Genomic DNA, 17,354 nt, shown 5'->3' with positions numbered 1-17,354 from the left:
GAAATTTACAGTGAACATAACAAGCCGAGTTTTCCCTTAACATTCAAGGGATTGCTTGCATGGCTAGGAAAACTCTTTACCCCCACCCCCCACCCCCACCCCGCCCCACTTTCTTGGTTCTCCAGGGTGGCCAAGCTGCCCTGGGCAACTACTCAGCAACCACAGCCGCTGTTCCCAGCTACCCAGCAGTTAAGAAAAATGGCCTGTGTGTGCTGGATTTCCTGGGCTCTCTGGGAGGTGGGAGCTTGAGTGTCGGAAAGCATCCTGACTAAATATGTTAGTATAAGCCTCAAACTTTTCACTGGCCTGCCAGACACCCCTCCTCCTATGTGACTGGTAGTCACAATGAGCATTCAAGGGGGCTGGCAGTCTTCCTGCCCCTATGACCTCTCATAACACAAAAAGAATGGCCACTCTAAAGTAGGAGCCTTACTCATCAACATTACAAATCAACAACCAACTCCGAGAGCCAGCTTGAAGGGCTTCACCAATTTGAGTACAAAGGGGAACTCTGGAAACTGATAGGATCTCCATTCAGGGAGGTAGAACATTCTGTAAAACAAACAAGGAAATAAATGAGCAAGCAAACAAACAAACAGTTCCAGATAGCGTATACTAATTTCCAAATGGGTGGCATAGACAGAAAGTACAGAGGTAAAAAAAAAAACACTCCCTAATTACAATCAAAGAAGACTTCAAAGAAGAAGCTGGGTGTTGAAGGAAAGATAGGACTTTGATGAGATGATAAAAGTGAGGAGAATACTCTAGACCTCAGCGGCAGCCTAAGTATACTTTTACAAGGGCAAAAAACTCTGATTAAAATATTCAAGCAAAGGATTCGTTGAGGAGTGGGTAGTAGAAAATAAAATTAGAAAAGTAAGTCCTGAGATGCTTAGTTATGAAGGAAGAGTTGAAAGTTCCTTGGCCAAAGAGTGATGAGTTCAAAAGGTGTTTTAAGAAGACCCAAGTGGGTGTGCTCTGTACAGTGGATTGGAATTGGAAACTCAAGGCATACAGTTAATACAAAACGCATTCTATTTTACTGATTATAATTTCTTGAGTACTAACCATATAAGGAACTGAACTGGTTAACCTTGGGTTTCTCATGTTAGATTAACAAGTTCAATATTAATTCAAGTTAATTTTCTAAACTTTTTTTCTAATGTATGGTTTGTGCACAGGAAGCAATGATCTTTAGGAGCTATCTTATTTTCCTAAGAACAACTCATGCCAGATTAGCTTTATCCTTCCTGTTTGATAATGTTTCTAGGCAAGTAGATCAAAGAAATACTCTTGAAACCAATATCTGAATTTCAGCAAAACATTTTACAAAGTTTAGCATCACTTTTAAAAAATCCATTGTAGAGAATTGTAGGCCAGTAGTTAGTATGGGTAGGGTGGCCGATAGGATGAAATAGATTAATGATACCATATGTGAAAAAGACAGAGACTTTCATTTGCCTGTAAATTTGTTAGGAGCCAATATTACGATGTTAAGGATCAGGAAAGTTTGCTTGTTTTAGTGTGTAGGCACGATCTGATGGGATGGACGTTGGCAAAGGGGAGGATGTCTAAAGAGCGTGCTCAGGGGCTGAAGGAACCTAAAACCGTGTCTCATGATAAGTGGCTAAATGAACCTGTTGTTTGACCTGTAGAAGTTAGAAAAGGCTGTGAAATGCAACAGTCTTCAATATTTGAAGTGCTTCCACATGGAAGAGAGAACAAACAGACTCACAGTCATAGCCAAAGAAACCGGAAGAAATAAAGGATTTTATGAAAAAAGCAGGAATTAGATGTGGGAGGAGCTAGAGGTATCTACAGTGACCCAAGGCATTGAGTTTGAGTTATTGGAAAGACTGGTCACCATTTGATACAATAATGTCTGGAAGGCATCCACTTTGGCAAAGGGTGAGGGTTGGGGATGGTAGCTTAGAGGTTCCTTCGTAAACATGTAAGTTTAAAATGGTAACAACACTCTTGGAAACTATCTGAAGAATCCTGATTTTATCTAAATGATTAGACAGTTAAAAACTAACATATTAGACCCTCGGGTCACATGGGGGCATCATCTCTGTGGACTGGATAATAATAAATTGTGTTTCTATATTTGAAAGTTTCAAATAGTAGTATTCAATACATAAGATGCTAAACAAAGTTAAATGTTAGTAGAAGTCCTGGTCACTTGATTTCAAAGCCACATCTCTTTGAGCAGGGGTCTTACATGAAGTCCTACCCAGAGTCTCCCGAGAATACACCTCCCCCTACACCCACAGCCCCACCATCTGGATCCCAGCACTCAGGGAAAACTGCATCAGGATCCCTTGGGAATGGAAGTGCTGGACAAGACTCGGCTTAAAACCAAGCAAAGAAAAAGAAAAAAGGTCAGTGATTTTCTTTTAATTTTATTTCAGAGTGGAGAAGGTCTTAATTGAATTCTTTTCAGAGATAGGAAATGTGCTGTTTTTCTCATAATTCAAAATTTTAGAAGTAGCCAATTTATACTTAACCATACTTAATGACTTGTACTCAAACTTGAACAGCTTTCATTGGGACAAAGCAAGATTTTGATTTTTTTTTAAACACCTTATTTAAAATTTTTTCAAGCATACAAAAAGTTAAAAGACTTACATAATTAACACCATATATCTAGGAGGTATATGGCATATATCTGCCATCTAGATTCCACAGTTAACATTTTACTATATTTACTATGTTAACTATGTATTATATTACTACATCTGTGCATCATATTGTTCCTTTGTCTATCAGTTCAATTTTTTTGACACATTGCAAAGATGCAGACATCAGTGAACTTCACGCCTAAAAGCTTCGTGATGTACAATTGTTTATGGTTCTTATTTTTAAGGTAAAATTCATACACTCAATTCTTAAGTATACCATTTGATGATTTTGACAATACGTAAACTTGTTGTTTTCAATTTTGTTTCATCGACTTATTTGTCAGCATCATCTTTCTTGATTACTGTGGCTTTATAATATGAGGTAGGACAATTAAGTTCGCAAATTCATCCTAGAAAAAGTGCTTCATACCTCACTGCTGAATATCACTACAGTCACCTTCGAAGTACTCCCCTTGGGAAGCTATGCACCGATGCCAGTGCCTAGTCCACCCTTCAGCCAGTGCCTAGTCCACCCTTCAGAGCAATTTTGGAACTCTTTTTCTGGAATGGCCATCAGAGCTGTCATATTACCTTTGATGTCCTGAATGTCATCATGTCTTCCTTTCAATGTTTCCTTATCTTTGGGTAAAGAAAGAAGTCCCTGGGGGCCAGATCAGGTGTGTAGGGAGGGTGTTGCAGTACAGTTATCTGTTTACTCGCTAAAAATTCCCTCACAGACAGTTCCGTGTGAGCTGGTGCATTGTTGTGATGCAAGAGCCATGAATTGTTGGTGAAAAGTTCAGGTCGTCTTTTTCATGTGGGCTATTCAGCACTTCCAGATAGTAAACTTGGTTAACTGTTTATCCAGTTGGTACAAATTCGTAATGAATAATACCTCTGATATCAAAAAGATGAGCAACATCATTGCAACAAGTTCGCAAACTTAATTGTCACACCTTGTAGATCTTAAAGTCAGGTAGTGTAAGGTTCTCAAACTTTATTTTTCAGGCTTAATATGGATATGTTGTGACCTCTGTATATCCATGTAAATTTAGAATCAACTTGTTAGTTTCTATCAAAAGAAAGGAACGAGGTGGGAGGGAGGGAACGAGAGAAAAAGGAAGAAAAGGGAAAAAGAAAAGCTTTAGTGGGATTTTGAAAGGGATTAGGTTGAATGCTTACATAATTTGGGGAAATGAATGCCTTAACGATACCAAGTCTTATAATTGATGAACATGGCATATCTCTTCTTATTTACATTTAAGAAATGTCTTTTTTTCACTGAACTCTATTTTATCTGATTAATAGACATTCCCACCTTCTTGTGCCATTGACATGATATGTTTTCCTATCCATTCCTTTCAATATATTTGTAATTTTATATTTGGATCTTGCCTTTTCTTTCTTTCTGTGTGTATCTTTTAAATATAATATTTCCATGATATTTAATGTGTTTATTGACATGGTTGGATATAAGTTAGTTATTTTGCTATTTGTTTTCTGCTTCTTCTCTCTATTTTTGTTTCTCTTTTTTTTGCCCCCGTCTTCTTTTGAGTTAATTGTGTACTTGTTAAGAAATCTATTTTAATTTATCTACTGGTTTCTTAGTGATATCTCTTTGTATCAATTTTTTTGGTGGTTATGCTAAAGATTACAATATACATCCTTAAATTTTTAGTGTACTTGAAGTTATTGTTTACTACTTTACTCACATAAAATATAAGACTCTTATATTTGTATAAGTCCATCTACTTCACTCTTGCTCTTTGTGCTATGGTTGTCAAACATCTTACATCTATATGTTATAAACCATAATACTATTTTTCACCTTAAATAATAAAATGTATTTCAATGAAACTAAGAGAAAAAATAGACTTTAACTTTTACCATTTCCACAGTTCTTCATTTCTTTTTGATGATCAGAGTTTTCTTCTGGTATCATTTTCCTTGTTTGTTTTACTAAATTTTGTTTAGCATTTGTAATAGTAAAGGTCGGCTGGTGATGGTTCCTCTTAGTTTTCATATTTGGGAAATATCTTTATTTCTCCTTCATTCCTGAAGATATTTTCACTGGGTATAGAATTCTGGAATGGTAGTTCTATTTTTAGTACTTTAATGATATAATTCCTCTATTTCTGGCATTAATTGTGTTTAATTATATGTCAGCAGATTTTGTATTACTGTTTCTGTATATGTAACATGTTATTTTACTCAAAATGCTTTCAGGATTGTATCATTAAGTTTGGTTTCAACAGTTTGACCATGGTATATAAATACACGTTTTTCTTTGTATTTATCCTGCTTAGGGTCACTTGAATATGAACTTCTTGAATATTGGTTTATGTCTTGAACCAATTTGTAGGAATTTCAGCAGTTATTTCTTCAGATATTTTTTCTGCCTCACTGTCTCTATCCTCCACTTCTGAGACTACAAGTAAATATTTGTTAGTTACTTCGATACTGTTCCACAAAGTGTCTAAGGTTCTGTTTAATTTCTCTTTCAATCTTTTCTTTCTGTTCTTCAGGTAAGATAAATTTTCTTGATCATTCTTTGTGTTCCAGACTCTTTCTTGTGTCAGCTCCAATCTACTGTCCCATCATCCAGTAATGTTGTATTTCTGATATTTTATTCTGTAGTTTTGTATTTTCCGTTGAGTTCTTTTTATAGTTTCTGTTTATCTAGTTATTTTTTATTACTAATTTATTACATTTATTTTCTTTTATGTCCTTGAGTATAGTTATAATAGCTGCTTTAAAAGCTTTGTATGATAAATTAAATATCTGGATTAATTTTAGTCTCCAGTGACTATAAGTCACTATTATGTTGTCATGTCGCATGTCTAGTAATTTTGAATTATATCTTGGACATTGCGGGAAATACATTGTAGCTATTTCAGAATCTGTTATATTCCTATGAAGAGAGTTGTTGGTGTGTATATATGTGTGTTAGGCAGTCAGTTTACTTTTGTAAACTCAACTCTAAACTTCAAACTCAAATTCCTCTTCAGTGACAGCAGCTAAAATCTCTCTTTACTTCATATAGCTTTAGCTGGGTTTCTTGGATTTGGTTCCACACAGGATAGTTTAGAGGTTAGTCAAAGATTTGGGTAATATTTGTACACTGATTTTTGATTCTGTCCTTTTGGTATTTCCTTCCTTACTTTATAGGTCTTTCAAGCCTCTATAAGATTGTTGTGCCCACTATACTGAATGGAGCCTGCCCTCTGGCTAAATCAATAAAAACAGGAAATTCAACCCACTGCCATTTCATTCTTCTTGTACATACCTCTTCCAGTTTCCACCTAATTTTGATCAATCTCTGTTGCTTTCAGATACTTTTTTAAATAATTTGTCTAAAGTTTATACTTTCATCTACAACTGTGTTGGTACAATACAAACCATTTGCCATTACAAATAGTGGAATCACTCCAAGAGATAATTTCATAATTGATAGTAAACAAATTTAAATTATGAACCTCATATATGGTTTCCCCTTTCACTTACAAAATGACGGAGCTCACTGCTTGCTTATTAAGGGAAAATCTGAACTGTAAGGAACTTCTGTATTGTAAAGCAGTTTTAAAGAATTTCAGTTATCGTACTCTCCAACTCATTCAGTAACTAAGACTGTGGTAACAAAATGTTACCTAAAATAATTTCTTCAGTGGACTTGCTTTACAAAGTACGTAAAAAGAAGCTGTAGTTAATCTGGTAATTATGCATACATAAAATAATTCTTTATAAGTTTGGAAATTCTTGAATTTTTTTCTCTTAAATGTTAAACATTTGTCTCCTAACCTTGTTTATAGCTATTAAATTAGAGTCATTTTACAGCAGAGATTTCCAGAATAACCTAACCAGTCCAGTCTTTATCTGAATTTTGCTAAATTGAAAATTTGTGGTATCAGAATTAAGTCCCACTTCAAATATATTCATTATTTCTCTATTTACTCATCCACATCTTTCTACATTTATATAGTTTTGCTATATTTTGATTTTTACTCACTGGAAACTTCAGCTGTGGTGATAACATGAAATAATAAAGCCTCTATTATATGTCAGCTTTGTGTACTAGAAGGCAAGAGATTTGATATATGCCATATTCTGATCTAATTATTATAATCTTGAGCATGTTTCGTATCTTCACTCTGTCATCCATAAAATAGGGTCCAATTTGGGAAAATTTAGAATAGATGGTATCTTGTGTTCCTTCCAGATTTAATAATGTATGAATCCTTGAGTTCAGTGATTGTCTCTTTTTTTTTTAAATACCTTTTCTAGTTTTAATTTCTTTAATTAAACAAAAGCTTTTCCTAATATAGAACTACAATTTTAACAATTAACATCTGAATTAAATTTTGAAATGAGAAAATTAACTATATTATATACTGTAACCTTTGGCCAAAAAATGGCCCACCTTCATCTGAAAAGAAATCCTCTATAAGCACAAAGCTCTGGAAGAGCTATATATACAACAGTGGAGAGAAAGAAGACATTTGCCTGGTCAGTCAGATTATGTATCAACCTGTGTGGTCAGTGAATGACAGAAGTATTAGTAATAGTAGTACTAACCTTTCATTTGCTCTAATCTGAGATATGTGTTACTCCTCTGTAAGACTTAGTATTCCAAATGTAACAAAAGATCTAGTCCACCATAATGGGTGTGGAAAAAAATAAGAGGCAACTATCTGAGATTCCAGGTCCTTCTTAAACATGGGATTACCCTGGAATACCCTGGAAAGGGGAAGGCTGAGCAAGGATAAGACACTTTTACCTTGCCAACAGCTTTTAAATTGGAAAGAAAAGAGTCGGGACAGGTACAGACACTTGTAAGAGGTCCATGGGGCAGCAGAAGTTTCAGTATAGCTTCTGGTATCACAGTGTAGAGTTCAAACTGAAAGAGATTTTATTCAGTGCAAGCCAGCAAGGATAAGCAGACTCAAATCCAGGAAATGTATAGGACTTCAGCTTCCAATATCCAGCATCAATTTCTGGATGAAGAGATAAGTAAAGATAAGATGGAGGGATACAAGAATGGAAAATGAATGCAGCTAAGAAGAAGAGGACCCAACATACGCAGAACTTTACCAAGCAGCTTGTACTTGACTTAAGGAAATAAAGAGTTTAGTCCCACAGAGATTTTGGTAAACACTCTAGAGACAACAGGTATTTTGTCAAATATGTGGGTATCATTTTTGAAAATGTAAAGAATATCCTAAAATGTGGGCATAATCAGAATGAGAAAGATGAATTGATATATGTGTAGTACTCTTTGTATGTGTTTACAGCAAATATATGATTTTTAATGGTAGGTAAAAAATTTATAAATCTAATGCTAATTCTTCTAAAATAATTTCAAAGAATATTACAAACATGCTAAAGTCACTGCTAAATCAAAAATTCTAAACTTGGTATGAATTTTGGATTTGAACAGATTATAAGTACCTTGGTGAGGGACTGGATGTTGAAGAAATGTGAAGATATTTGTTGAGATGGAAACAATACTGAGAATATACTACTAGATTTAACGGTTCCCTTCCAAAGAACTCAAAGGGCAAATGAAGAAAGTGTAGAAGTGCAGATGTAACTTCATGCTACTGTTCGCAGTTGCTTAATTGTAGTAACAGGTAAACCTCAAATTGGCAAAATGGAAAATCTAATGACATTTTTCACAAAATTAAATCTTTTTATTTTTATATAAGTTAACTTCACCTTTTTTGGCATAGATAGCATGATTCAACCACGCTGACTGAGTTGTCTTCATGTTGTACAAATATTCATAGCAATCACAGGTAGTTTCTAATTTACACCTCCTACTCCAGTCTTCTCAAATCCTATTTGATGGCCATGCCAGAGGTTCAGAGAGATTTTGAACAAAATGTTCTACACCAAAGTAGAGGAAGAGTAGATCACCACTGGCCAAGGAAAAAAGAAATGAAAACTAAATGCATTGTGCAGGGAGAAAGGAGATGCCAAAGTGGGAGGCACAGGAAGGACTTCCCAAACCTCACTTCGCATGCAGAATATTGATCCTCTCAAGGTCTCTCTTCTCATTTCCACTTGAGCTTCACTGGAAAACTGACTGTAGAATCCAAAAATAGCTAAATATTTGCATTTCATTTCTACAAATGAATAGAACTTACTTAACAAGCCTTTGTTATATCTAGCAGGTTAATGCGTCTGTATTAGTTATATTTGCATTTTGGAGCCAAATGGACTCAAAAGAACTGTCTTTATCAGATACCTGATAATTACATTTATTCTAATATATTCCAGCTGAAACTAAGCATTTGGAATCAGAATCAAGAAAGTACTCAATAAAAACCCTGTGCACTTTCATATCAGTGCCAAAGTGAGGGGTTAAAATAACTTAATCCGTGTTATTGTGGGCATAGCAGATATGTTATTTAGGCCATTGTTGGAAGGAAATTGAGAACGGTACCCTAGAGTAAATTCCTATTTGGCTTATTTCAAATCTTGTTAAAATAATAAAAATAATCAAGCTCTGTTTTCTTTTATATTTTAAATCTCATTTCAGGTTCAGCATGGATAATTAGCAGATGCTCTCGTTTTGTAGGAATTTTTAAATTATTTTACTCATTTGTAATAAGAAAAGTATGCACAAGGTACGAAAAATGTATTTTGAAAGTACAGAAAGATATACAGTGAAAAATGTCTCTTCAAACTCTTGTCCTCCAACCACCCATTTATCCTCCAAGAGATAAGAATTGTTACTGACTTTTGGTGACCCTTGCAGAGATATTCTCTGTTTAAATGACTATATAATGTTCAGCTCTTTTTTGTTCTTGAATGAATGCCACCCAGTTGGACATCTTGCGTCTTTTCGCACAGTATATCTTAGAAACAGGATATGTATGGAGCTCAGTAGGCGTATGTGTGGAACTGCCTCTTTCTTTTCGGTGGTTGCTGTGGTTTCTGCTTCATTGAATGGATATATCATAATTTATTTCAGTGTGCCCTCATTGATGAAGATTTAGTTTATCAATCCAAATAGTGCTACAGTGAATCACCTTATATGTATATTATTTTGTACCTGTGTAATATATCTGTAGGATAAATTTTTAGATATAAAATTACTGGGCCAAAAATTGTTGTGCTTTTACATTTTGATAAGATTTTGCCAAATTGCTATCCATAGAGGTTGTATTAATTACACCCTTACAAAGAATTATGATAATTATAGTAATTATCAGGAAAACAAATAATCTTCGTTATGTGACTATGAATGACTTCTAGACCGCATTTGTAGTTACCCAAGCTACTATTTCTTTCTCTTAATTCTTTAATGTTAATGGCCTGGTACCTGGTCTCTAACACAATGTGAAACAATTATAATTATTACCCAATTTTACAGATGAGGAAACTGAAGTTCAGAGATATTACATAACTGGACAGAGCTGGTAATGATACAGACCAAGGTAGTTGGGAAGCTAGAGCCTGCAACTGATATAATGCTCCTATTGTGCATTTTAATTTTTTTAAAATTATGTCACATAGATTTCTTGAGTTGATACCCATACTCTCATTGTAAATAATCTTTCTTTCTTTATCTTGTCTTTTTTACTTTAAAACTTGCCTTTTACAGATGAGACAGATTAAAATAGAAGGTTTTTCTTTTGTTTTTGCCCTGAGGACACCTAGAAAATTAGCACCAAGTTGAAATGATCTCCTATGACAGTCCCCAGTATTACAAATAAATATATAGCAATTTTCCATTTTTCATTTTAAAATTGATGACCCTCAAGTTATTTCAGAAATATGCCCAACAAGCTCCCAAAAAGCATTTATAATAATAAATGTTTTTAAAAAAAATTTTTAATAGCTTCCTGTGGTTCTTTCAGCAAGCCCCGTGACACTTTTCATCTGCATGCAAGCGGCTATTCTCTTGTACCTTGATGTACAGCCTAGGTGAAATATTGTGAGCATAAAAATTGCATTTTGTAGGTCTGCTAGGAAGGGGTCATGGAAAAGTCATCTTTGATTTGTTAATGGAATTTTTCTTCAGATGTAGTATATGGCAGCAGTGATGTGCATCCTAAGGGAAAAAACCATCCATTTTATAAAAGTTTATTTTCATATTTTATACACTGTAGTTCTGTTGTGTGTTTTTGATTTAGTAACAATTTATGTGTTTTTCTGTCGCAGAGCACTGCGGCCTGTGGTGTTGAGGCTCACAGCAATGCCATCCAGCCCTGCCACATCAGAGAGGCCATTCGACGCTACGGCCACAAGATTGGCCCCCTTTCCCCGTTCACAGTACGTAATAACAGAGTTATAAAAAGTTATATTTATAATCTGAAAGAATTTTGATTTTCAAGTGGTCAAATGAAGAAGCAATGGAATTGTTGAAAGCAATTTGTGGTGACTGTAATTTTGTTGTATAAAAGTGGCATAATTCTCTTGGGAAATAAAAGTTAGTCATTTTTGTCTCTTTTTGGGAGGACAGTTTTTTTCTACAAAATATTATTTTCTTTCAATTACAAATTGTGCTTTTTTTGTTGGCGCTTATATTTTCTATTTTTCAAAGCTTAGGTTCATAAAACTTTTTTTGTCAAATTATGTGTATCCAAAATTGCTAGAAGCACTTTATATTTTAAAATTGGTTAGATTGGCAATACCACTTCTATCAGATGTCCTGCTCCTAAACATACTTTGAGTTGGAAGAAGAAGAAATGATTTCTTGACTGGCTTTGAAGTAGGCTGAAATGTAGACTGTCTTTCACATCTTCAAATGGTTTTAAAGCTTATAATCAGGGTTTGTTGTTGTTGTTTTTAATGGAGAATTAAAGACTGTATTTCAACAGCCTAAAGAACTTTCTCTAAGTCCTTCTCTGTTTATAAGGAATTGGTTTGATTTTCAGAAAGTGAGGTTTGATTTATGAGTGATGAACAGTAGAATTTACCATTTGTTTCTTTTTAAATATTTACCTCTACTTCAACACACTAAAGCAAAATATATGTGTAACGTTATACATAAGTATAACATAGTATGTGTTTTTTGCTAAGGGTGGGTTTTACCGTTATCTGTTGACAGAAGCCATGATTTCTTATAAATTAGGTCATCTCCTTTTTTTCTTTATCCTAGTTAAAGGGAATGCTTTCTTTCTATTCTGTTTTCATTAGTTATCATTAATCATACAGATTCTCAATGTGACAGTAAGAATGTGTCAGAAGGTTTTTATATGGTCTCCAAAAGCTTTTTGTAATGGTGACGATTATTTTCACTTGTTTAATATTTAATATTTGTCTTACATATTTTGAGAACATGATTTTACTGCTGACTAAAGCAATATATCCTTTTTCATGAGTGTTTTTAGACTATTACACTTAAAAAGAAAGAATGACATCAAGTACCTCTTGTTTTATTTTTTTCTACCTGATAAGTGAGACTATTTTAAGCAATAAGCCAAAATGAAGATGAGATTTAGAAAAAATATGATTAGAAGAATTTAAAAAACAGCTGAAATTGAAAAACCAACTTATAACAAAGGATTGAAACTATCAAATCCATAGATAACAGCCAAATAATGACCAATAGGTTGAGACAGTGGAGTCAAGAGAGAGAAGAAAAAGGAGGCAGTCTTGATAATAATCTAGAAGTAATTAAAGGGTAGCGAAGGGAAACAGGATTTTTGAGAAATAACCTTAAAATGGTAACTAAAAATAATGGATAAAATTACATAAAGGAAAAATGTATCTAATACAAGGGGAAAATCGCCTAATCATGAAGTCTGTGGTATTTCCTCTAAAGGAAGTGGTGGCAGTAGTGGCTGCTTCATCCTTCAAGTTTTTCATTTTAAACAAAACTGGGCAGATCATTTGAGAACCATCTTGGATGATGACATTTATGTGTGTGTGTGTGTGTGTGTGTGTGTGTGTGTGTGTGTGTGTATGTAATGATTTCCCCATGTGTAACACTGTAATCTATTATTCATGTATTATTGCTTTTATAATCTAAGATTATAGTATATGGTCAGAAAATGTTCTTGAAACTAAATTAAGATATAGTTTAAGCTAATGTTTATCTGATAGTATACAACCAATATACTTTTCAAAACTATTGATGCAATATTAAAATGCTTAATTTAAATAGATCTGGAAAACAGAACAAATAAGCCTGACCTAGTAGGTTCTCTTAGCCACCGAGAGAGCAGATGGACAAATCAACAGCAAATGGTGAAGAGCTCCACCACAGAGGGGCCCCGCAGTTTCTGTCACTCCTCAGAAAGGACCTACCTTGAAAGGTCTGTTCCAGTACCTAGAGCTAAAAGAATTCACCCAGCCTACAGGGCTGAATATGCCTGTACCATTTTATATCATGAGTAATATGATCAGGGAGACACTATTTCATGGTGTATGTATATAATATATAAATCTCCCTGTTAAAGTTAAAAATTCTCTTTAAAGTGGGATGGATTTGCAGATTGAGTATGCTAACCCTGTGGCCACCCCCCGCCCTGCTCACATAACCTTCTGCTGCTCAGAAGAGGTGTTCCTGGCATGGGAGAATGCTGATGTTCAGGTCCCCGATGCCCGTTCCCTGAGATGATACTTTGTGTGGCACTAGGGACACTTGGCTACCTAAGCTTTGAGTCACAGATCCTAGGAGGAAAGGAGGCATGTGGGCATAGATTAAAACCTAAATTTTCATCCAGAAAGGCTAAGCTAACTTACCTCCAACGTAAAATTTCTTTTGTAAATGAAAATGCCCATAAGCAACTACTTTATATTTATGAAACATAGAGATCTTGTCTTTGCAACATGTCATTCTGAATGTAGAGTGCTTGTCTGATGTACATACAAATACGACATCTAATTTAGAGTATGTTTAAGTTGATTCATACGTAGCCAGTTTCCAATAATTTGAAATTAATTTGGAAAATTAACAACCAGTAGGTTACACAGAAACTTAATTCCAACATAAATCAATAAACCAATAAAAATCTGCTTTCAGTGAGGCATCATTCTATTTTCTACTACGTGACTTCTGAAATGATTTTATACAAAATCACAACACAGTCAGTTTCAGGAATACAATTCATTATGTAAAGAATTGTGAGTTCTTCTCTTTCTTTTGGGAATTAGTTGAAATGATAGAAGAAAGGAATGATTAAAGCTATGTTAGGTGGAGGAGAGGAAAGAGTACAAACTACGCTTTGCACTCGGTAGCCGCGGGAGTAGAGAGGAAAAGGGGAAGATAGCATAAACATCAGCTGCCTGCCACTCAGGTGAGTGTTGTGGAGACATTTGTAAGCCGCCTATTCCCACTACAGCAATTGTAACAGTACAGGCATGCCTGCTTTTACTGCGCGCTTCATTGCACTTCACAGATTTGTGTTTTTTACAAATTAAAGGCAAAACCCTCCACCAGCAAAAATATTACAACTGGCTTTATTGTGATACTTGCTTTATTGCAGTGATCTGGAACTGACCCTGCATTAGCTCCAAGGTGTGCCTGTATGTCTTTGGCATATTGGTTTTCATTGGTGATTTCTTTCTTTTCTATGATTTCATTTATTTTCAATCCTACGCACAAGATCAGAGAACGTATCAGATCTAGAAGACTTAAGTAATTTTTCTGAGGTTAAGCTATTAATTAGATGAAATGATGGAACCAAGACTAAAAATTCAGGACTTCCAACTCCCAGCTCCAAAATCTTTCTCCTAAAACACACTTTTGCAGCTGTCCACGCCCCTATCGGCCTGATCTTCTGTATACACATGCTAAAGGACATTTCAACAGACTAATTTTACATCTTGCTTACTGATTTTTCCTAAATAATTCTGAAAATCACTTCAGAGTCTGTGATTTGTAGTCGTCGTTTTAAAGTGCTTATGAAACCTAGAATGCCCTAAGTGATTTTGATGCTTGTCATCTTATATTGTCTTTTTACTCATAGTAGTTGATATTATGTGAGACCATACTGTGTGGCGATTAAGACTTGCTCCTAGAGCCAGATGGCCAGGGTTCAGACCCCAGCTCTGCCACCTACTAGCTAAGTAGCCTTAAGGAAGTTTCGTAACCTCTCTGTGGCTAGTTTCATCACCTGTAAAATGAGTATAATAATAGAATGTGCGTCATGATGGAATTGAAGGAGTGCTGTCAATTTGATATGTGGTAAGCTCTTATAAATTATATTAATCATAGTGGAAGTACTAGTAGCCGTAGTAACTGTAGCATAGTTTCTAATGCACATCAGATAAGTATACAGATTAAAGTAGAAGCTGTCCCCCAACCACCAGCCAACAACACAGACACAAACACACACAAAACACACAGAGGCCTCACTTTGTAATCCCAGAAGAAACTAAAACCTGAACAATGTGATTTTTTATAGACTAATAGTTTACACCATTAAAATTTAAATACAACTTAAAGATTATTGTTCCTGAGAATAAATACTCATTTTTACTTTTTTGCATAAATAATGGTTGAAGAACATTAATGGGTTTTATCACCATTATCACTTTGAAAAATAAGGTGTCAGTAACTGACTATACATAGTTACCATTCGATTTTTGCCTACTAGCTAGCTTTTGTATACTAGCTCTTATGAAACAGAAATCTAAGGAAACAAATGGCCTGGCCTCAAATTTATAAAACTTTATCAAATTCAGCTTTTATGAGTTTATATAATTGTGTAAGTTATTTAAAAAGTTTTTGGAGACTGATGAGAATATCAAAGTTAGGGATAAGTTTTTAAAAATAAATTATTACTAGCCTTTTTTCCCTCAGTCTTTAAAATTTCTTCATTTTACTGTTTATGAAAATAGTATTAGCGTGTTAGAAAACTAAGACAATAAGGGAAAGTATAGGGAACAAACTGACATTAAGACATGCATCAGAGCCCAAAACAAAGGTGTAGAAAAGCTTTAAGTGAATTGTTCTATCAGAAAATTACTTGAAACGTAATTGCTTGAAGAAGTATTTTCTTCTCACAGCCTAAAAATTCAAATGCCTTTGGTAATAGTTTTTTTAAAAAGTATTCATAGAGTTTACTTGTGCAAGTTGAGACGTAAAAAAATTTTAAAATTTTGTGAATGAAGTGGAGTTTTACAGTTACAGCATTTTGTTTTGTCTCTCAGCGAAAATACCCCAAAGACTAACCCAACATACTGTTTGTCTGTCGTATAGAAGATGGTTAGACATATGTTTTATCTAGATCCTCACTGTTTACAAGCAGTGGGTGGTGCCCATGGCTACCTGCTCCAAAGCTCAATTCCAGCTCTCAATGAGAAGTGCTGCGAGTGGCTGATACAAAACCAGGTCTATAATTTTGAAAGCCAGAGAAAGAAAACTGTGTTCACTGAGTGAGATGACATAATCCCGTGTGTAACGCCTAAATCTATTTTAGTTTTTCCTGAGTGACAGTCACTGTAGAAAAATATGTGAACCCCCTGAGCTTGCATAGTATCAGGTGCCTTTTATTGAACTGGAGTGAGGGAGACAATAAAATTGCTAAAATTGCTCATTTAAGCAACCTCAATAATAAGTGCATTTCTAGAAGTGAGTTGCTTCAGTATCCACTAAACTATCTTAAATTCTGAGACCGAATCAGTATTTTAAAGCAAGCTAAGACTTCAGAAGGCCAGTTAGTTTCTGTCTCTGAGATGCTTTGTACTGTGGCCAAGGGCACCTTGAAGGTGAATGTCAGAGGTGCCCTCGAGTCCAGCCTCCTGACTCTTACTCAGTTCACTGCTCTTCCACTGTGGCCATTTATTTTGATGTATATAAACTATTAGGCGTGCTAGGGATGCGTTCCTATCATTGGTTCTTCAGGAATGTTTGCAACACACAAATAAGGATCAAAACTATGACATTTCCTTTAAGAATGCCTCACCTTCAATTTGTTTTCTTTTTTTTTTTAATTATTTTTTTCAGTTACAGTTCACATTCAGTATTATTTTATCTTAGTTTCAGATGTACACCACCTGGCACTTTACATAGTTGTTGCAACATTACTGACTATATATTCTCTATTCTGTACTTTACATCCCCGTGACTATTTTGTAACTACTAATTTGTATTTCTTAGTCCCTTAGCCTTTTTCACCCAACTGCCCAACCCCCCTCTTCTCTGGCAACTATCAGTTTGTTCTCTGTATCTATGAGTCTGTTTCTGTTTTGTTTGTTTGCTTAGTTTGTTCTTTAGATTCCACATATAAGTGAGTTGATACGGTATTTGTCTTCTCTGTCTGATTCATTTCACTTAGCATTATATTCTCTAAGCCTATTCATGTTGTCGCAAATCGTAAGATTTCATTCTTTTCTATAACTGAGTAATTCTATATATGCACCACAATTTCTTTACCCAGTCATCTATCAATGGGCACTTGGGTTGCTTCCATATATTGGCTGTTGTAAATAGTGCATCAATGAACATACGTGTGCGTATGTCTTTTGAAATTCGTGTTTTGGATTTCTTCAGGTAAATACGCAGAAGGGGAATTACTGGGTAATAAGCTAATTCTATTTTTAATGTTTTGAGGAACGTCCAAAACGTTTTCCATAGTTGCTACACCAATTTGTAATCCCACCAAGAGTGCACGAGAGTTTCTTTTCTCCACATCCTCACCAACACTTGTTTGTTGATTTATTGAGGATAGCCATTCTGACAGGTGTGAGTTGATTTCTCGTTGTGGTTTTAATTTGCATTTCTGTGGTAATTAGTGCTGTTGAGCATCTTTTCATATGTCTATTAGACATCTGTAT

General features: G+C 34.8%; 1 protein-coding gene across 1 annotated transcript in view; it reads left to right on the top strand.

The window, feature by feature from the left end:
* The window catches only part of SUPT3H (SPT3 homolog, SAGA and STAGA complex component), a 443,570-nt gene that overhangs the window by 353,487 nt on the left and 72,729 nt on the right, over positions 1–17,354 (top strand). The window contains 3 exon segments of the mRNA XM_033100778.1: positions 2,213–2,353; positions 2,355–2,381; positions 10,788–10,898. Of these exon segments, the coding sequence (XP_032956669.1) occupies positions 2,213–2,353; positions 2,355–2,381; positions 10,788–10,898 (279 nt within the window).

Source organism: Rhinolophus ferrumequinum, chromosome 3, assembly GCF_004115265.2.
Source record: "Rhinolophus ferrumequinum isolate MPI-CBG mRhiFer1 chromosome 3, mRhiFer1_v1.p, whole genome shotgun sequence".
NCBI classification, from domain to species: Eukaryota; Metazoa; Chordata; class Mammalia; order Chiroptera; family Rhinolophidae; genus Rhinolophus; species Rhinolophus ferrumequinum.
The sequence above is the reverse complement of the archived record's forward strand: the minus strand, read 5'-3'. Positions and strand labels throughout refer to the sequence as shown.